Here is a 22846-nt window from a genome sequence, read left to right on the forward strand (position 1 = left end):
TCTCTCTCTCTCTCTCTCTATACTTCAAATACTAAAACATGTTACTAAGAACCTATAGTGCACCAATTCACACTTCTTCCCTTCATTCTCATGAACAAGAACTCAATCACCACCATCCTAAAACACTTGCAACCCTTTCAAAAACTAAGAAGAAGAAATTTGCACCACCTACTAGCCTTGTTAAGAATCCTCATAAGAAGAATATAGTGGAACAAGAAGTACTTTTTTCAAGCTATAGTTTAGATAAACAAGTTTTGGAACATGAAGAGGGTGGTAAGAAAGTAGTAAAGTTGCAAACTTTAGTAATGGGTGGTGGAGGAATGGGGTGTGATGATGGTGGAAGGATTTGTGGTGGTGGAAATGGAAATGGGTGGGAGAATAATTATGGTAGAGATGAAACTCATGCTTATTATCAAAACATGATTGAGGCAAATCCAAATAATTACCTTTTACTTGGAAATTATGCTAAGTTTTTGAAAGAGGTAATTAATTTTGGCTTATCTACTTAAGCTTAATCATATGATTAGTCCTCACAATCATGTAGTCAACACATCAGAAACAACGGGATCGAGATCATGATTCTAGATTATCTGATCTCAATCCAACTGTTACTAATGTGTTGACTGACTTATGATCAAGATTCTAGATTATCTGATCCCGATCCAACTGTTACTAATATACTGACTGACTTACGGACAATATGTGAGATCAAATCATATATTAATTTACAAACATATTAATAAATGAATATTAGGGTATAGTAAAGTGAAATTTGATAAAAGAATATATGATTGTGACATGAAATAGGTTTGTGGAGATTATGGTAAAGCAGAGGAGTATGTTGAAAGAGCCATTTTGGCTAACCCTAGTTATGCTGATGCTTTATCATTATATGCAAATATAATATGGGAAACAGAGAAGAATGCTGATAGAGCTGAAGCATATTTTGATCAAGCTGTTAAAAGTGATCCACATGATTGGTAAGAAATATTTATTAAAAAATTCATTGTTTCTAAATTGATGTGTCAAAAATATCTGTGTTGTGTTGTGTCCTGACAAATGAATGTGTAGGTTAATATTATTATTGTTATTATGACATCAGCTATGTCTTGGCTTCATATGCAAAATTTCTATGGGATGCTGAAGAAGATGAAGATCAAGATAATGACTGCCAACATAAGAACGATACATATTCACATGAGATGACTGCAGCCTCTAAAATCTAGCCTCTTTGTAGTTGTAAACTAGGATTCACGGATACCGAACTCGACACACGACACTGATACGGAGATATCGATAATAATTTCAAAAAAATGAATAAATTATATGTAATCACAAGTGTCAGTGTAAATGTTTCGACACAAATACAAACACATATTTTTTCAAAGGTATCCGGTGCGAGTGGTTGTAAATAGCTCACGTTATGCAATAAATGAGAGAATGTGTTATTGTAACCTAGGGAGGATTCTACTGTTGCATCTTTCGAGAGTATGAAATTTTGGTAGAAATAAATAATTACTCAATATGTCTCTTTCTAGTTCTACAATTCAATAATGTGATTTTGATAAGAGAAATAATATTTTGTGATCTTGAGAAAGAAAAATGAGGTTTATAAATGAGGCGAGGTAAATTAAAAACTCCATTAACTAATTTTGTGTCTTGGTGTAGCGGAGTGGTGCCAAAATACTTACAAACACTCTGACGCAAGTGAGTGTCGAAAGTGAAAGGTATTTTGGATTAGAATAGTTGCAACTGAATTTAGGGCCTTCGTTAGACTTTTCAGTAGGGTTCTATTATTTCGGTCTCTAAAATCTTCTATTGACATACCTCTATCTTAGAGGACATATATTCTCATATCTCTTCTTGCTTTGATGATTTCCATTGTTTCACGGAGCATTTGAGTCTTTTGTTATCCAAAATACTTCTTGTTAGGCCTTTATAGAGTGGACATCATGTCTGGAAAATTTTGTCATTGAAATTTTAATTTCAAATTATGTGAATTTGGGTTTTGAGGAATTCTATGATGACACTGAAAACTGTATACCGTAGCTTTACATCGTATTTTCTGTGTTTCATTATATATGTGACACAAATTTCAATTAATATAAAAATAATAAATTAATAAAAGAAGTAGACTTTATCATATGAAAATACGGTGTAAATGTGAAAAGTGGTGTAACGATATCATTTCTCTCGGGTCTTATGTGCAATTTCAATAATGGATAACTTATAAAAGAAAAAAAAACAAGAGGGAGAGATAGAAACTTTGATACTCAAACTATACACACATTTTCAATGACTCAAATGAATTTCATATTGATTATAAAACCAAACATAAAGAATATGCATCCACAACATTGATCTACATCTAGTTATCTATCTCATCTTGGTCCTGATAACTGAACACAAGACAAAGGAACATTACTATAAAAACTAGCTTGTCCTGATGAACTACCCTCTCCACTACTCATTTTCAAGAAACTTGTATAACTACTTGAGTGTAACAAAGATGGTGGATCATTTACAATGCACAAACCTTCAAGCATTTGAGCAACTTTACTCATTGGAGGTCTCAAATTCATGTCATCTTGTATACACCAAAGAGCAACTTTAAGAGCTATCACAACACTTTCGTCTTCCTCATCGATATCTATCTTTTTGTCGATAACTTCTCTTATTTTCCCTTCCTCCATCATTTTTGATACATAGGAAGGAAAATGAGCTTTCTCTTCTCCTTCCCATTGATCATAGTTTTTCCTTCCACCAACAATCTCAAGCAAAAGCATTCCGTAGCTAAACACGTCGCTCTTCTCTGAAATCGCATAGTTAGTTATCCATTCGGGTGCTAAGTACCCTCTTGTTCCTCTTAGAGTAGTGAAAACATGGCTTTGTTCTCTGCTCATTAGTTTCGCCAACCCGAAATCAGAAACCTTAGCCATGAAATTATCGTCGAGAAGAACATTTTGTGGTTTGATATCACAATGAATGATCCTAACTTCACACTCTTCATGAAGATAGGCCAATCCTTTCGCAGTGCCTATTGCGATATTGTACCTTGTTTGCCAAGTTAACAACATAGTGTTTTCGCTGTTTTTGAAAATCCATTTATCCAATGAGCCTCTTGCCATGTATTCATAAACAAGCATTCGATGAGGACCTTCGGCGCAGAACCCTTTAAGCTTCACAAGATGAACATGGTGAATACTTCCGATTATCGATACTTCTGCTTTGAACTCTTTCGCTCCTTGTCCTACTCCTTCCAATTTTTTCACTGCCAACTGTGTTTTACCATCTTCAAGTACACCTAGATACACCGAGCCGAATCCTCCTTCCCCGATTTTCGTGGAGAAGTCCTTAGTTGCTCTAGCAAGTGTACGATAGGTAAAACGCGCCGGCATATTAGAGAGACTATCAAAGAATTCATCTTCCTCCAAAGTATCATCTCGAGGATACTCATCAAAATTCTTCTTCTTGAAATAGTAGCACCAGAATCCAGCTATAAGACCGAAAATAGCGAAAACTGTGAGAATCCCTATAACAAAAACCAGCAGCATGGTCTTTCTTCCATGATCATCGCCGTCGTTTCCACCACTATCAGTCGAAACCTTCATATACGAAACATAACCGCCGCTGCTTCCTTTAAACCGTTGGAAGCTCCCGGTTTGCGCGAAATGAAAGCAACTACCTGTACTATTCTCATAGAAAAGCACAAGGCAGGAACAGTTTCTTACACAAGCCTCTTTGCACGAATCCAAAGTCGATTTTTTCAAAACAGGTGCATCATATTTAAGCGCAAAGTAATCAAGATCTTCGCCAACATATAAAAGTTCTGTCGAGCTTCCACGAGAACACGCTGAGACGTTAGGAGGTTTGCAATTGAAACGCGACCGAAGAAGCGTAGGACATTCACACCAATTCTCAAAGAAACAAACATAGTAAGGATCACAAGGCTCAGGAATTCCACAAGGGTCTTGTGGCACTCTCAATGTCTCAGGATTAGTAGACTTCCCTTTGTTAAGATCATAGAAAGAAATTGCACCATTTGGATCCAAAATCGCAGCGTAGAATGACTTCGAATCTGAATGATCAGAAAACACAATTTTCCAAACTAAAACTCCATTCTTACCATAAAAGTTCCATGAATTAGAAACCAAAGAAGCATAGTGAACCTTTTTACTACTCGTAACGTTTTTCGAACTTTGAGTTTTACTAATTTCTCCCATTAAGGACCAATACAATTGTGAAGTTTCGAATCGTGCATACAGAACCAAATCACCTTCTACATAACTAAGAAAATGAAACAAGTTCATTCGATTCCGAAAACTCTTGAGACTCATTCCTTCAACAAAGGATTGGCCAGGCAAAAGTGTATCAGTAGGATGACTAAAACTTTGCCAAACAACTTTCCGATTTTCGCCAAACAAAACCAAATTTCCTGAATCCAACAACTCCATGTCCTTAACTTTCTGTCCTGTTGTGTTTGTTGCCCAAACAAAACCATTTCCACTTTCCAAATAAGCATTTCCGCTATGCTCAAACACGAATTTATCAGAATTTCTAACAAGCAAGCCTCTATTTGCTGTCCAAACAACTTTGAAGCTACTCAAATGAATCACTACTAAAACAAAAAGAGAAACATCAAGGGTTGTGAAGAATCCAAAAGCAAAAGCCGAGTTGTTCGATAGTAAAAAGAAACCGTTATGATCGTTCCAATCCGAACGAGAAGCACTAAATCCAGGCTGTATCTGATGAATATGTTGATCTTTGGCTTGACAGGTTCTTAACAGAATTAGCATCATAATATACAAAAACAAAGTTCCATTTTTGATTAAGCCCATCATTTCATAACTGCATTTAAACATTGGATTTTAATTCAACTAATTCATAAATATAAAAAAAACAATAATTTCTGAAAGATCACTATAGTTCTTAGAGTAAACCCTGAAGTTAAGTCTGACCGACAATTGTGCAAGTCAGGATTCAAACTCGGGACCTCCAGAACGATTCGTTCTTCTATGACAATACTAACATATTATACTATTGTTTTATTCATTGAAACAAAAACATATACAACTATAAATCAAAACATGATAGGAAAACTAGAAAAATCATATAGAAATGTTACATAGTATTGATTGCATACCTGTTAGAAACATAAACTATGTAGACATGCTACCTTGTTGTTTATGAAGAAAAGAAGGATGAAAAGGTTGTGGCTAGCTATAGTGGAAGTCATGGAAATTTTGAGAGAAGATCATGAGAAGAACGAGGTTGAAGTTTTGAGCTACCACTCTTATGTGTCATTATGATGGTAGGGTCAATGTAAAGTTTTGTAGTTGCATTGGGGTATGGAAACATTAGTTTCCCATTTATGAGGTAATTGTTTGTCACATTATGGATTTGAGTGAGTGAATAAGGTCATTGTTGATTTGGAGTGTCTTTGAATAATTTCTCTTGTGAATTGACACCTTTAAAGTAGTTAAGGACCACAAAATATATCAAATTTTGGTAGCCACAAAATACTTTATTTCATTTTCTTCTATTAATACAACTTGATATATAAGAAGAACTTGGAAAAATTAATTGGATATTGCTATAATTTCCAAATAAAAATACACTTCTATTTATGGTAGTTTTTTATTGATACGTAAAACCAACATATGTAAAATACAAATAAATATTTAATCAACCAAAAATTTAAATCATCTATGTGATAATCTTACTTATCTTATTGCGAGTTTAAATGTGTCATCCTCGTAAATAGAAATGTTTATGCGGACTATCTAGCAAAATATGAGGTTAATAATGAAAGTGTAGTATAATTTGTGCCAACACAAATTACAAGTGATGAATAAATTTAAATCGTCTCCACATAAATTGTTTTAATTTCTACAAGACTAAGAATATTGTTCTTGCTATTAGATCCCTTTTTATGTGGTTAGTCCTTTCCTAATCTATAAGGACACTTCTTATATCACTACTATTTTACAAGATAGTTGTGTGTAATTTCTCATCACACATACTTCTTTGTCAGATTAAAATCCTAATGTCGCGGGGGAAGTTGCAACCTACGAATGTTTGATTGACCGTAAATACATATGCCATGTCTGTGTATACCCTATGACTAGTAATTATAAACAGGCTTCCAATAATATTTAATTCCAATCGTGTTAACTACATTTAGTTCTCAAACAGAACCTAAATTGATACTCCCAAATTCCTAAACACGGAAAAAATTAATTAAATGCAAAACATTACTTAATAACTATAAGAAATTTATCTTTACAAAGTGTAGATCAAATTGGATCACAAAGTGCACACAAAAAGGGATAAATTCATTTAAGGTGAATTAATCTACGGAAATTAGTCAGTCATTCTTAAGTGATTTATGGCAAAATCAATTAAAAAAGCAATTATACTTTACAAACAATGAGGGATGTGTGGATCTATGTGCTTGAAGGTATAAAGATGACAATCCCGCAAAAGATCCATCTGAAGTTTTAATGCCGACAATGATGATTGAAGTCAGTGGCAATAACTTTCACCTCTTTAATGATAGTGACCTAACTAGAGAAACATCTCACGCCTCATCAATAGAAAGAGACTCAAGATTAAAGTGCTTATATGATCTTCGTATTTGACAAAAGTGTTGGAAGTCTCCGAGTAATAAAAGAGAGAAAGTGAGAAAGCTCGCTAGGTCGTGTCTGTCTGAAAATCTTTTTCAAACATTTTATCTTGAAAATAGTTTTCTAGACCAATCCACGTGATTAAGAAGCTGTCTAATCTCTTTTAAGGACTTTTTGAATTAACCAACTGATTGGATATTTAAGCCAATCGGTTGGCAATACTTTTCTATGTCAGCCAATCGATAGGAGCATTAAGCCAGTCAATTGGGGAGATTCTAAAAGATTAGCCAAATGATTAGGATAACACCTTAATGACTTGTCATGACTCTATATAAAATATTTGCATGTTGGGTAAAGGTAATCGATTAAAAATGCTTAAACCAATCAATTGAATCATTATGCCAATCAATTGACTCATGAATTATGCCCATGGATTGTTTCCTTTTCGGATTTTTCCAACTCCTATATAAAGGAGGCTCACATCATCTTCATTTAATGCCACTTTCCAAAGATTTATGTTTTATTTGTTATTTATCTTTCTATTTTCTCTCATTCTCTCTCTAGAAATATTTATTTTTCACTTAAAGTTGTCATAATGCTTTTGAGTGAAACTTTGTTGTGAGGAAGAATTTGTAAGTGGTTGTGGTGTTTGTTAAACTCTTGAGAGTGTAATACTCTTAAGAAGATCGATTTTGGGTCATGAGATAAACAATTCATAGAATTAGTATTTTGGTTTATTGAGCTTTGAGGTTCTGTTTTTGGTTATTGAGATCAACCTGAAAATCTCTAAGAAGGTTTGTTAGCTTAGCATGTGGCTAAAACTATCTTTGGTTGGGAATAAGCCTATAAAAATATCAAGATCAATTTGTATAAAGGTTCGTGGGTATAATCTTCAAAAGCTCAAAGTTTATAGTCAAATTCTCAAGAAGATCTCTTAGGGACAGGACTAGACCAACGTTCGAGAAAACCTATATAAATCTTTGGAGCAATCTTACTAATCCTATACTTTTCAATTTCTTCTATTGATTTATATTGTTCTATTTTCTGATGATATTTACTCGTAAGAAACTAATAACAAAATTTCAAGTTTAATCGAGAAAAATATAAGAGTAATCATGAATTTTAAATACCACAATTTACCTCTTTTTGTGCTTGAAGTCACTTGTCCAAAAGGGTGCAACCTTTAATGATTCATTGTTTTCTCCATGCTCTAATGCTGCTGAATATGACTCCTTTCACATTAAATTTGGAACCCTCACAAGTGAGTGTGTTTGGGAATTTAAAGAAAAATAAGTTTTCGTAAAATGGTGTAGCACTGCTCTAATGGAGCGTTGTGGTTTTATGATATTAATCATGTGTTATCCCGGTGATCATAAAAATGTGTTGCGTTGCCTGAATAGAACGCCACCATATTTTGAGTAGCTAAATTCTTCTTCTTGTGCTTCATAATGTGTCTCACTACTTATCATATGCGATGACATTTTTTCAATTTTGCTCATATTCTTCTTTTCTTCTCGTTCTTGTGTGCAAGTCTTCTTCCTTTTTTGTCATCATAACTTCCATAGTGAAATACCATAAATTGTGTCTAAGTAGGATGATTTTAGCATGAATCAGTCTTTTCCGCAATTCTTTGGAATCTTTAATAAAACCTACAAAGACAAATGATTAGAAACAAAAGTACTTAAAAGTAATGTAAAGTATGATAAATATATTTAATGATGAACTTTCATCAACATCTTAATTCTAGTCCTTTTTATCTCAATTGTACCTTCATGGGTAAGTTGAATAGCGTCCCACATTTGTTTGGCAGTCTCGCAACTAGAAACATACAAAAACTTATCAGTGAATAAGGCAACAGTGATGCTAGATTTTGCTTTCGAATTACGTTTCACTTTTTCTTCATATTCTTCGGTTTAGATTTCTTTATCTTTGTTTTCCACAACACCATTTAGTTGATGTGTGGGAATAAAATGACCATTTTTAAAAGTCTTTCAAACATTGTAATTCATCCTCTCGATGAAGATTATCATATTCTCTTTTCATAAAGAATACCCTTCTGCGTTAAAGGATGAACAACTATTTAGTGAATAATTTAAAGTTATTCCTACCTCCTGGGATGATTATCCTTATAATGGCAGTTAGGCTCTGATGTTACTTGTTGACCAAGTGACTCCAAACATAAAAGGGAATTGAATTGTGTTTTTGAAATTCAGATTTTTTTATTTTAAATTTTGGTATTTAAAAATAATAATATTAGATTTGATAAACAAGCATAGGTAAGGCAACACAATGGTAGAAAGAAGATGAAGATGAAGAGAGATACGTAGTGAAAAAATAAACAACAAAAAATAAATAGAGAAGGGATAGAACAATGCACCAAATTTATACATGTTCGATATAACCATTTGACCTACTTCTACCCTCACGAGTTTTTTTCTTGAAAGTTCCACTAAAAACAGACTTGGGCTTTTATATGATCAACCCACGAACCTTCAACAACAAACAGAGTTTTTACACATGCTTAGTCCAAGAACCTTCGCTAGAGATTTTTGTTAGGTTTAGCTTGAAACCTTTATATCCTTTACAAAGATAATTCAAGGAAGAATCAAATCTTGAATAAATAAGATTAAGCACAACACCAGTTACGACATAACTCTCATAAGGACTTTTTAGTCTTTCAGCACTACAACGATTCTCGTGAAAAAGTAATTTGAAAAAAAAAACTAGTAGAAAAATAATAGAGAGTTTATATTCATAAATTTGATGTAAAAATAAAATGGGGAAAGACTTTTTTGTAGAGAAAAATTTTGGATAAAAAATAAAACGATCCATGGACCAAATTAAATGATTTAATCAATTAGGACATATTTTAATCGATTAAAATTCTTCAAAAACGGTAACCATAATTCAGGAAAGGAAAGCTTAAAACGGCTATAAGAATTAATTGATGAGAAGGTCTTGTTAGATGATGGCAACGATCTAGAGGGGGTAATAAATCGCTAATAAAATATTCTGATTGAAATTTAAAAAAAAATTCTAAGGAAAGCAAAATCGATTTTGGATCGACACTCGTCTATCCCAAACTGTTATCGAAATAATCATATATGCGTATTAAACCGCAACGTTATGACATTAATCTACCACAAATGATGAGAAAACAAATCAATATGTTATTCTAAAATACGTTTGAATATTTGTACACTTTGATAATCAATTTCCAACGAAATAGGAAACAAAAATTGACTAGGACAACTTATCAAACACTTGGTGTGTAATAAACACCAAGCTGGTTTTCCTTTATGTTGCTGATAAGAGAAATCAATTGCAATTATCTTACAAAACAGTTTTAAAATACTTCAACACAAAAAAAATTATTAGTATATGAAATTGCACGCGAAATGAATTATCAAATTGTAAAGAGTGAGAGAAAAAACAGATTTTTACCAAAATTACAAGTTTGGAAAGATTTGAAACAGAACGTATTAACTCCAAGAACGTGGGAGTTGATCCATAGAAGTTTTAAGCTTCTATGTGTCAACCTATGCAGCCTATGAGTCGACCCCAAAAGGGTAGAACCATTTTGCTTGCAAGCGCTTCAGTAGAAGTCGACCCGCATACATCATGTGTCGACCCACCCGTGTTATGTATCGACCCAAAGGCCTTGTGTATCAACACACAGAAGACAGTTGTTTGATTTTTATATAACCTTCAATATGTATCGACCCATAACTGGGATGTATCGATTTATAGAAGACAAAGAGTTTGGTTTTGAAAAAGCCTTCAGTATTTTTCGACTTCTAGCGTGTGAGAGTCGACCTATAACCTTGTTTTTCATATGAAATCATATTTTTTGCTTGTAAAAATTTTTCTAACCTGATTTCAAGTGTCCTAAGATGAGAATGCGCATATAGACATAGAGATAAAGGTACAATATACACAAATACTAAGTGTCATAGTTTTAACACCATTCAAAACATTTCTAAAAGGATAGTGCAATCACAGGTCTTTCACCATTCTTTAATCGATTGGATCAAGTCCTTAATCGATAGGCAGTGAGTTAATGTTGAAGCGGTAAAGTGGCAAGCAACAAAAGTTTTGGAAATATTTATCCGGGAATTTATTGTGTCCACAGAGATTAGTGATATCAAACTGCCATTCAACAGTTTCCGCAATTATAAGTTTGGATTAAATGGGTTTTAAGTAAAAATGGAAAATATAACATATGAACATAAAATAAATACATTCTTGATAGAGAATAACTTATCTGGTTTGAGTCTAAACTAATCCTCACAAATTTAGATTTATCACTCCGTTGAACTCAATCTACAATACTCATCAAAATCACCACATACCTCTCATATCAATGTCCATTTCTGCAACACCGACGAGAGTTCAACTATATTGCTCTTTCGACGATGTCTCAACCGATCGAACAACACAGAAGCATTAAACTCCGATATTATGTGGATGTTAACCCTAAACCCTATGTCTAGAATCTAGAACTAACAGGTATTCTTCTAATCAAGATTCACGAAACATATTTCTATTACAACATAAATCCGAAGAGATTAAGCAAAAAGATCATAAAAACACCGATTAAGATTTGTAAAGCAAACTTTATACAACTAGTAGAAAGAGTAACAAACATCCATGTGTTTAGAGTAATTTACATACAAACTCAACAAAAGAGAAATACAAAGAAAAGAAAAGAAGAAAACCAAACATCTCACGGTTTAACATCGCCGATTGATGAGAAATCAACTCCCGAATCATCCATTTGCAAGTCCCAAATGTTGTTTACAAGCTAAATCTACCAAAAATGGAAGGTTGATGAGTTGGGGTTCTAAAATACCCATAACATAACCTAAAAAAAATGTGTTTTTGGCCCTTAAAACGTGTTTCTGCCAGGACCGCTTCGCCCGACAACTAAATGGTTCACCCGGCGACGCAATACAACAACTTTTTCACGTTTTTTGATCGCTCTGTCTCGCCCGGCGAGCCCGAGTTTTGCCCGGCGAAACACACCAGAAACAACAGAAAATTCTGCACTGTTTTGGCCATAACTTGAGAACCGTAACTCCGATTTGCATCCGGTTTGAAGCGTTGGAAAGCTTATTCAATTCTCTATCTAACTATCAATAAATATCAATGCTTGAATACCTACAAAAATGATATGAAAACAATTAAACTCAATGATATTTACACGATAACGCAATATATACACTATAACGTAAACTATACCAAATATTGGCTAAAGTTGAGGTTTATTGATGTAAAACAAATTAATTAAACCGATGAGTGATAATTATTCACACTCAAATTTACAACAATTTATCACTCATCAGTCAACCTTCCTAATTTATTAGAAATTTTTTTAATCAATTTAATTTAGGCCTTGATAGTTTTAAGAAATGTTAATAAAAATTGAGAAGGTTTTAAATGATTTAATGTGTCTGTGATTGTGTTAGTACTTGAAGACTTACTCATGAACTTTTATAATTCAAAATGGTCATTCTAAGAAGCTAAGTGTATGACTAGACGAACTTTCTCACTTTCTCTTTTTCAAACTTCAAGATCCTCTGCTTGATTTAACGATTGATTAGCACTTCAATTGAATCTTTGAATTATCTAACTTACAAGGATTGAGATATCTCTTCTTGGTCATATTTCATCATTAATAACTTATTGGACAGTTGATATCAACTCCCCCTTAGAAATTTGTCACAAGTAATTCATCAAAGGTGATAGTACCTTCCTTATCATAAAGAATGATATCCTTGAAATGTTCAAAGGATCTAGAAAATGAGCTAAACTAGAGTAGAGTTTTGTCCTCGTCATTAATATTCACCTTAATATTTTGAAATTCATTAATTATATTGTAAAATCATGTCAATTTCTCCATAATAAATTTGTTATCCACAATTAAAAATTAATAGAGTTGTTATTCCAGACATAATATATGAGTAAAACATTTTGGCATATACAATGATTCATGTTTGACCCACATCTCCTCCACGATCTTCTCCCAGGAAATTTACCCTAAGATTTTATCTCAAAGGCATAAGATAATGACATTCATGACCTTATCCGGTATCTTGTTCTTATTTGCTTGTATTACGACTGTAGACATCAATGCCTCATCTTTATATGTTTTTATACACTTTAGTTGAATTAAGATTACATGTATCTTCACTTTCCAAAATCCAAAATTATTTTCTTTTTTTTATTTATTTCTCATTTAAAACTTATGATGCTCACTTGTAAAATTAACTCATTTGTCCCTCAGGAGACCCCAGTTGTTTTGAAATTGAAAGGTTCAATGTATACCAAGAACTTTGATGTGGGAGACAAAAAACAATAAAACCTAAAATAAGTGACCTTAAACAGAATAAAAATCTAGTAAACAATGTTAGAAAAACACAAGAAGAATGATCGAATAAATTGACAAGTATACACAATTTATTTACCCCAAGTGTTTATCAATCTCTTCTTCACCCAATATATGAATCACACAAACTCAAGATGTTTATAAGATATCCTCAAAAATATTACATCATAAAAGTTCAATAAAAATTGAACGTATTTCATCATAATTAAATTAATTATGTGTTTTAGTCCAAATTTTCTCATCTCTTAACACTCTCTCCATAGTAACACTAGCAGAAACACTAATATCGAATGCTAAATTGGAGTGCTAATAATTCAATTTTCATGCCTTCTGTAGCAATTAGATTTCCCTTATCTTAAATCACGACTTTTAATCAAAACAAAAAAAAAAAAAATCCTGGTAGTTTCTTGTGTTTGACTGTTGAATCCAGTCCAATACAATGAATGTTTTAGTATGTAACTCATGAGTAGATATAAAACCTGTAAAAGTAACTAGGAAAATCAGGATCTTAAATGTGAAGGCGAGCCAAAAGGCAATGAAGTTCAAAGTTAATGTTGTGTAAGGTGAAAACTTTTTGACTTGTGTGCTTGAATTATTTATAAGCTTTGAGAAATCACATGTCACCTTGACTTTTGAGTTGTATTCAAAATGTTTATTTTAATGTACTATCTTTTCAAGTCATAAGAAAATTGGTAATTTTTCACATCAATATTATATTAAGTTGTTAAGTCATAAGAAAATTGGTAATTTTTCACATTAATATTATATTAAGTTGTTAAATTAGCATCTGATATCAAAAATAAGTTGTTAGATTAGCATCTGATATCAAAAAATAAGAGAAGAGTTAAATATATTTTTGTTCTTTATAAATTATTAAATTTTAATCTCTATAAAAAAAATAGCATGTTTTAATTGCTATAAAATTATTATGCATTTAATTTTGGTCCATGCTATTAAACTAATTTGTATTTTTGAATGATTATTTTGCAGAAATGTTTATAACGTTATAAAAAATTTATTAAATAAAAACTCAAAATTTGATTTATAAGTCAAAAATTTTACTACTTTTATTTTAAAATTTTAAAAATTTTAAACTTAATAAAATTTAAAAATATTTTAAACATGTATGAAAAATTATTTAAAAATTATAGGATGATAAAACAATTTTTAAAATATTAGAAAATAACAGGATTAAAACTGCATATAGAAATAAAAAATCTATCATAATTTTTAATAAAAACTAAAAATAAAATTTAAAATATTTATAAGAACAAAAAACATATTTAACTCAGAAATAAATAAAAACATATTTTACAAACAACTAATACAATATTTGTTTATAAATTTCAATAAAATATTTATACATTGGATTACAAAATAATTATAATTTTATATTATTGTTTTAAAATAAAATAATAATTTTAAAATTACAAATTATAGATATAATATTACAGTCCAAATTACAAATATACCTTCAAACAGTTCTCTTATTTCTTTGATGTAATTTTTTTTTTTAAATGATGTAATCAAACAGTTCTCTTATTTCTCTTACGTAATTATGTTATATTAAATATCAAAACTAAAATAGTCATAAGCAAATGTAATTTCTTATACTCTTCCGGTGGTGACAACATCAAATAGTAGTTTTCACCTTTTCTATTATATTCCAAAGATAGTAGATGTTGAATTTGAAAAGAACGAAAAAGTGGGTTTCTTCGAATAAAATAAAATCATAAATCATGGTCATAACATTTACTTTAAAAATAGTCACCTCTAATTTTATAATGATATTTTTAGTTCCACCTAATCATATAGTGTTGGTGATTTTAGTATCATTAATGTATTTTGGTAGTAATGTGATTTACTATAGGCCAATGCAATTATGCGTTAAGTTTGAAATGAGTTAGGGTGGTGCGGAGTGCACGCTCGTCGAGACAAACGTTTAATTGAATACGAATAATAGAAACGGGTTCCAAGAGGCGTAGCCCCTGGCGGGGTGCGGGGCAGCACCCTGCCGGGGTCCAAGGGGCAGCACCCCGTTCGAAAAATTCGTTTGAATAGTTGCACCCTTTCCCAACCGACATAACTGCTTTTTCCGAAAAGGTGTGTCTGTTCGTTTTCTGTTATTGGTCTCCTATATGAGGAGTCTTTTGGCCTCAATTTGATACACGAAATTATACTTCCTCTCTACATTCGGATCTGTTCTCCATTGTCAGAAATAGATTGTTCTTCGAGAATTATCCCCACAAAGATTTCGTGAACCCAGACAAGAATAGGGTCGAAATACTTTGTTCGAAAAGTGAACGAACACGATTCTTGAAGATATCCAGGATTATCATACCATATTTCTAACATATAGTGTTGTTAATTATTTCATGATCTAACGCAAATGATTGATATATAATGTGTATGAATATCTCAAGATTTATAAGGTTATTTTTAATTTTTAATATTATTACTTGTAAAAAAAGTATTGTGGCATTAGACTAATAAGCATAATGTATTTTTTTCGATATAATTTTGTTTCAACTATAATTAGAATTGACCGTTAGCAATAATATATCCAGCCCGACCCAAAAAATTTAAAGGTCCTGTTTAAATTTAAAAAATTGTTCAATTTTTTTTTAAAAAATTAATTATAATAATAAAAAATAACAAATCATAATTTTTTTTTGTTTTTGAAATTAATAAACTTGATTAAAGAAAATATGATCTATGGACTCATCATCTGTACAGAAACAAGTCATATTATCAAGCATACCAAATCTCAGTAATATATCCTTAGTTGGTAGTTTTCCATGACAAGTCACCCACATTATAAAGCACGCTCGGGGACGCGCCATATTACTGTACATTAAGTTTCTCCAATCCATCTTCTGGCCACAAATCAACATAATACTATATTCTTCTGTAGCAACCTGCCCTAAAAATAAACATTTAGAGTCGCCACCTATTCTGAAGGGCGAATAGGAAACCCTACGCAGTTATGAGATCGGGGTAAGATTATTATTATAATCAGGTCGAGGGAAGGTGTTAGGCACCCTCAACCCTTTCCTATGGCTTTGAATCTAAGGTAACAGTTTTATGGCAGAAATTATTAAGGTTTAATAGCTAAGGAAATGAATAGGGGAAAAAGTGAGATTTTGGGGAAGGGGACTCGCCTTGGTTATCCAAGTGCCTACGTACCTCCTTATGGAGGATCAGAGTCTACGTAGTTCGGGCATAGGGTTGTACACCTTAGGATTAGAATTTGATTTGATATGGTTGGAGTTGTTTTATAGGCTTTTTGAATGGCCTATCGTAGTTTTGAATTAGTGATTTGAAAATGAAGGTGTTTTGAAGTTTTGGCATACAACCCTGATTTGATATGTCACCGTTAGATGCGATGATTAATAGATTTGATCATTATAGCTAACGGATTAATGGGGTATTGCTGGTTACTCTGATCGATAGATTCGATCGTCGCGGGCAGCAAATAAAATGTATTTTAAATTTTGTATATTTCTTATTATTTTATCTCTCGTCATTGCGACTAATAGGTTTAGTCGGATCGAGGAGAGAATTGGACCAAAATTAATTAAATTATTATTAACAAATAAATTAAATTGATCAAAATTATTTCTCGCCTAATGCGACTAATAGGTATAGTCGGTTCGGGGAGAAAATTAGATTAAATTATAAAAAAAACAAATAATTAAATAATTAAAGTTTTACAAAATTAATTAATTAAACTTTATTTATAAACTGCAGGGGGTGTATGTTGTAAAGATTAGAAATTTGGGGTGTGCGAATAGCAAAAGGCCAAGCCCATTAGCGTTTTAGACCCGTTAGGATCCTGTGCGACGCAGGTGTAGGTTATGGTAGTGCGCACAGGGGGATGCAAGGCCAGGATTCACTCAGATCACTATCTACGACCTGCATGTGTTCTAAGGTGGGATGCATGGTAAGAAGCGTGCATTGAATCATGTTCAATTTACACGGACGCGTGGCCATCGAGAGGCCACGTGTTTCTCATCCTACGGTTGAACGGAGAGGCAAGTTTGATCCTAATCCCAATCTCTTTCATTTCTTGTGTTCTCCTCTCACTTCTCCCCTCTTCGATTTCTCTCTTCTCTCAAACTTTCCCTTCCCCTTCAAACAAAGCCCAGAAACGGCCCTCACCACCACCGTCCTCCGTCCAAGGAACCCAGAAACCACCACCCCAACCATCCCTAGAAACGCCGTGAAACCCAGATCTCCGGTTGAATTTCAACCGGGATCTTCATACCTTCGAACCAACTTAACCCATATAACCCAGAAAACCATAACCCTAACCTAACCCTCTCAAATACAAGAACCCTAATCCCAAATTAAACCCAGATTCAACCCCATACACAACAACAAGCATGCAAATTTCAAAGATCCTAAGCTAAGTGACGAACTCGGTTACCTTGTGGTCTTGTATTCTGGAACGTGTATGCTCCTCTCCTAATCCCTTCTCTCTCTGTTCTTTTGCAGGTTCCGATTGAAGATTCAGATCTCGAATAGTTCGTGTTCGCGGCGAAGTTCTTAGGGCTCCTCAAATCTCTGAATCCCTCCCTCATCTCATTCTTTTTTCATATATATCCTAGGGTTTAAGTTAGATTAGGGCAGATTTGATTCAATTAGGTTTAATTGGATTGTCCTTGATTCTGATTGTAATTGATTCTGTAAATTATGTTTTTTGATTCAATAAAATATATTCAGATTTCATTTTATGTTTGTTAAGATTGGATTTCGTTTAATGATTGATTCATATGAAGATTTGATTTGCTTTCTGGGCTTGGGCTGAAGTTTGATTTTAGGGTTCGTCTGTTTGGTGATTGCAGCGGCGCCGAGGCTAGGGTTTGCTCGTAGAGGAAGATGAACAGGGCCGGGTCGGTTTGACCCACCTGTTGACCCAACGCTTATTGGGCTTGACCCGGCTCCGCATCCATTTTTGTTCGGCCCAATGACAGCAACAACAAAAAAGCCAAAAACACAATTAACCTCAATTTATTCACTTAATTAATTAATTAATCAATAAACTAATTAGTTAATAATATTCAAATAATTCTGATAATAATAATTAATAATAACATTCAAAACAATACTAATATCAACTAATATTCTAATAATTCTAATATTAACAATAATAATAATCTTATAGTTAGTAACAATATCAAAAAAAATAAAAAAGATAATAGAATGGTTAAATGAAATAAATGGGCCCAAAACAAATTGGGTCTCAAATATTTGCTGTTCACACCTCCATTTTGTTTAACCAATTTATAAGGGAATTTTATAAGAGATCGGGTTTAATAATAGATATATTAAATCCTATGGCTCTTAATTTTTAACCCCCTTAATAAATTAAAAGACGTGAATTAAAACGGGTAAATTTTGGGGTATGACATCTTCCTTCATTTTCATTTTAACATAATATATTAAAATTAAAATGATTTTCATTTTAATCATTTTCATTTTTTATTGGATTTTTATATTTTTTATTTATTGAATTTTTATTATTGTATTTTTGTATGTCTATTAATATTAATAGAAAAAAAATTGAACCTTCAAAATTTGGAACCTCCCAAAATTTGAGATTCCCTACTGTAGAGTTTGTTTTCCTTGCCTAGAGTCGACCCTATATATATATATATATATATATATATATATATATATATATATATATATATATATATATATATATATATATATATATATATATATATATATATATATATATATATATATATATGGACATGATCAAATGACACTAAGGTGTCAATCATAGTAACATGAAACCTCCGATAACTCTTCACCTGGAGTCCGTATAATAAAATTCATCGTTGGATTGAAAGTTATTATCATATAGATCACGTCTATAAAATTTCATATCAATCAAAAATCATTTGATAGATGATTTCTGATTGATGTTTAATTTTATAGACATGATCTATATGATAATATCTTTCAATCCAACGGTGGGTTTTAGTATACGGACATGGGGTGAAGAGTTGTCGGAGGTGTCATGCTACTAAGTTTGACACCTTGGTGTCATTTAATCGTGTCCAATATATATATATATATATATATATATATCAATTTACTCCAATAGTATTTTTTTAAGCTTACTTCAAATCATTTCCTAGAATGTTAGGGGACCTAATAACTCTGGTAAATGTAGTGAGGTTAGTTCTCGCCTCAATAACATAAAACCTGACATTTTTGTTTTTATAGAGACTAGAGTTAAGGTGCATAAAGTTAAGAAGATTAGAAATAAATTAGGTAAAAAATGGTGTTTCATTGATAATATACTTTGCATGATAATGGTCGTATCTGTATTCTCGGGGATGATACTAAATTGAGGATTACCCAAATCTCTAGTTCACCACAATTTATCCATTGTACTATTCATCACACTAATGATGATTTCCTTAGTTGATTCACTTCCATATATGAAGGTGTGAAAAACACTAGAAAGGGGGAGGTTTAAATAGGGTTTTTATCAAACAAAACTTGATTTAAAAAATCTCCCCTCTTAAACAGCAAACTCTTTACTCTTGATAATAACTATATAACTATAAAGTGCAAGAAGGAAAGAAAAATGTATGTTTATACTAGTTCACTTGAGAAATTCCCAAGCTAGTCTAGTTTACTCGCCAAGGTGATTTCTCCTCTCTCAATCGAGGTCTTAATCCACTATAACCAAACTGATTACAATTGCGCGGGCAACCGCTAGTTACTAACACTGCACAAGCAACCGCAAGTGACTAACTACAATGCACAAGCTACCCGCAATTGACTAACCCTACACATGCAACCTCGCGTGACTGACTCTGCACAAGCAACCGTCTACGACTAACCCCTGCACAAGCAACCGCCTGTGACTAACAACCTTTAAGACTCTCTAGTCCTAAAATTCCCAAGACTACTGACCAACAGGTCTCTTGAGGCAAAAATCAAACAACAGTTTGAATCAGAGTTATTTACAGTATAAATGCTTCTACACAAGCTGAATGTAAATGATATACTTCAAAACTAGACTAAGAGTATAAAGATATGAATAGTATTCTCAGATTGAATGTGATCGTGAATTGGAAGCTTTCTTCTTAGTCTTCAAGCTCTTTATATGGCCAAATATAATAATTAATCCGTTGGAGGGCAGTCCTGGAACTTCCAGAAAATTGGCGGTTTGAACGTAGTGAGAGACAAGATAGTATGCAACGTCTGTCCTTTCTTGGTAGTGGAACGAAACATTCGTCTGTACCTTGTACCTCGTACTACATAATGCTATCTTATATTTTTCTTGAACTTCAGAGGCTCACAACATGAGTTGGAAGAAAAGAAAATAAGCTTTGAATCTTCAAAGCTTTAAGTCTTCAGAGTCTCTAGAACCACGTCTTTAGAGTCTTCAACACTTGGTCTTCAGAACCATTTGTCTTCAGAAACTTGAGTCTTCAGAACGTCAAGTCTTCAGAGTCTTCAGAACCACGTCTTCAGAGTCTTCAGCACTTGGTCTTCAAAATGGATTCTACAAACTTCATATCAGAGAAATTACTTCGTATGCTTCTAAACCTTTGCTATTGTTTATCAGAACTATGTATAGCGCGAAAACATAACTTGGTGGCTTATGATGTTGTGGCCACGCCTTTTCATCAGAATCAGAATCTGTTTGTTAAGTACTCAACATAACAAACGTTAGTATAAAAAAATTGTTCATACAAACATACTCATTGTTATCATCAAAACTCAGAGACACATTGTAGAACCAAATCTTGTTCTAATAATATACACTTTCAACACTTTAGAATAAAGAAGATATCTTTGGAAGAGTATTGAGCATCTGCATCCCCAAGTCATAGGTCCTTGGTTCCTCATGGGTGATTTTAACAATGTGCTTCATGCACAAGATAGAGTGGGAGATAATTTAGTCACTAAGAATGAGTACCAAGATTTTAGAACTATGATGGAACAGATTAATCTGCGTGAAAAGGATAATATTGATGAACATTTTACTTGGACTAACAATCAAAGCAATGGGATCATATACTCTAGGATTGATAGAGTCCTTGGTAATATGGACTTGCTGCTGAAAAACATGAATACAAACCTATTTATCATGGAAGTTAGTGTATCTGATTATGCCTTGTTATGCTTGAGGAATAATGAGCCCATGGCTCCTACTAGAACTCCCTTCAAATTCCAAAATGGTGTGACTTATTTTGATGGCTTCCATGATTCTACTAGGGAGAATTAGAATATACCAATTGAAGGAAATTCCATGTATGTTGTTTGGAAAAAGCTCCAAAGACTCCAACATGTTATAAGGAAGCTAAGCAGGCCTTACAAGGGTATTACTCAGCAAATTGAAAAAGCTAAAGAGCATCTCAAGGTAGATAAAACCAATATTATTAATGATAGGATGAATATGCATTTAATTGAGAGAGCTAAGGCTTGCATCATTGAGGTTATCAATATAGAGGAGCAACTTCATAAGCAAAAATCCAAAGTTGAGTGGCTGAGGCTGGGAGATGGCAACAATGCCTACTTCCATGCCTCTTTGAAATCCAAGAGGAAGAAAAATAATATAAGAAACATTATGAATGAAATAGGTACTATGCTTTTTGATCAGAAAGAGATAGAAGAGGAAGTTCGTAAGTTATATTCTAACTTGGTTGGCACTGCAACAACTAATTTGAATAACATTGATATTCTGGAAATGAGATCTGGTAAACAAATTACTATTAAACAAAGTGACTTATTGACAACTTCAATTATTGAGGAAGAGATTTTCAACAATTTAAAAGGAATAAGTGACCTGTCAGCCCCGAGAATAGATGCCTTTGGTTCCAAATTTTTTAAAGCTACCTGGGAGATTACCAATAAGAGGTCATGAAAGCATTCAGAGATTTCTTTGGGAAAGAGAAATTGTATAGAGCCATAAATTGTACTCTTGTCACTTTGATCCCTAAAACCAGTACTGCTAAAATGGTTAAAGACTTCATACCCATTTCCTTTTGTACTGTCATATATAACCACCAGATTGGGGAAAATCCTTAGCAGCTTCATTCATAAGAGCCAGATTACCTTCATAACTGGTCATCATATACATGACCATATATTGCATGCATATGAGTTTATTAAAGGGTATGACACTAAAGGTGGAGTCCTCAAGTGCATGATGCAAATGAACTTACCAAAAGTGAAATTCTAGTATGACAGACTCAGGATGTCACTCACAAAGTCAAGACATCTGATCTATTATCAGCTTAGCTAAGGCAGGACAGAATGATCCCCAATTTTTGATTACCCCTAAGAAGAAGGAATCCATGAGTACCGGTACCATGTTAGTTCAGTCAACATAAACAGATTGTAAACTTCATTGGTTCTGTAATAGGACAAGCTATTAATCCTGATCCCGATGTTATACACGATGTTACAACATCCAAGATTGAACAGATAATACATTGCAGAAGATAAATAACACAATGAATTGTTAACCCAGTTCGGTCAAACTACCTACTCTGGGGGCTACCAAGTCAGGAAGAAGATTTCACTATGAGTAGTACTATTTTATGTAAACAACCTCTGGTTTACAGATAAACAACCTATGGTTTACCTAGTCACTAATCCAATGCAACCTTTATCTTAGAACTCCATCTAAGACCAGATAACCTCTGCTCACTCCCTAGTGATACCTAACTGTTACAACCCTGTAACAGCTATTTAAATAATCAACAAGAAAAACTTACTTGATCTTGCTTCACAACTTCAATCAAGAACATAATACTCAACTCTTACCTACAGGTTTCGAGTGAGAACAATAACT

General features: G+C 32.9%; 3 protein-coding genes across 4 annotated transcripts; 2 read left to right on the forward strand and 1 right to left on the reverse strand.

The window, feature by feature from the left end:
- Nucleotides 1-1515, forward strand: LOC131654050 (uncharacterized). Of its 2 annotated transcripts, none has more exons than XM_058924456.1 (3): nt 1-482; nt 808-980; nt 1103-1515. In XM_058924456.1, exons 1-3 carry the CDS (start codon nt 39-41, stop codon nt 1224-1226), a joined length of 741 nt encoding a protein of 246 aa, XP_058780439.1. In that variant the 5' UTR covers nt 1-38; the 3' UTR covers nt 1227-1515. The 2 variants fall into 2 exon arrangements, with proteins under 2 accessions (XP_058780439.1, XP_058780440.1); XM_058924457.1 differs by having other exon boundaries at nt 1072-1210.
- A 607-nt stretch (nt 1516-2122) lies between these two features.
- LOC131654049 (G-type lectin S-receptor-like serine/threonine-protein kinase SD2-5) lies at nt 2123-5380 on the reverse strand. The gene is made up of 2 exons (XM_058924454.1): nt 5144-5380; nt 2123-4848 (listed from the first exon to the last, which is right to left on the reverse strand). Exon 2 carries the CDS (start codon nt 4839-4841, stop codon nt 2382-2384), a length of 2460 nt encoding a protein of 819 aa, XP_058780437.1. The 5' UTR covers nt 4842-4848; nt 5144-5380; the 3' UTR covers nt 2123-2381.
- Nucleotides 5381-21298: 15918 nt separating this feature from the next.
- On the forward strand, nt 21299-21913 carry LOC131651467 (uncharacterized). Its single transcript, XM_058921129.1, has one exon. The coding sequence runs from the start codon at nt 21299-21301 to the stop codon at nt 21911-21913; it is 615 nt and encodes a 204-aa protein (XP_058777112.1).
- The last annotated feature ends 933 nt before the right edge of the window (nt 21914-22846 follow it).

The sequence above is a fragment of the Vicia villosa genome, linkage group LG2, assembly GCF_029867415.1.
Source record: "Vicia villosa cultivar HV-30 ecotype Madison, WI linkage group LG2, Vvil1.0, whole genome shotgun sequence".
Taxonomy (NCBI): domain Eukaryota; kingdom Viridiplantae; phylum Streptophyta; class Magnoliopsida; order Fabales; family Fabaceae; genus Vicia; species Vicia villosa.

Bases quoted from the DNA above. Each gene is read 5' to 3' on its own strand.
- LOC131654050 (XM_058924456.1), top strand. From the start codon at position 39: ATGTTACTAAGAACCTATAGTGCACCAATTCACACTTCTTCCCTTCAT. The intron at 483-807 runs GTAATTAATTTT...GACATGAAATAG, and splicing joins ATGCTAAGTTTTTGAAAGAG to GTTTGTGGAGATTATGGTAA. The intron at 981-1,102 runs GTAAGAAATATT...TTATGACATCAG, and splicing joins AAAAGTGATCCACATGATTG to CTATGTCTTGGCTTCATATG.
- LOC131654049 (XM_058924454.1), bottom strand. From the start codon at position 4,841: ATGATGGGCTTAATCAAAAATGGAACTTTGTTTTTGTATATTATGATG.
- LOC131651467 (XM_058921129.1), top strand. From the start codon at position 21,299: ATGTATGTTGTTTGGAAAAAGCTCCAAAGACTCCAACATGTTATAAGG.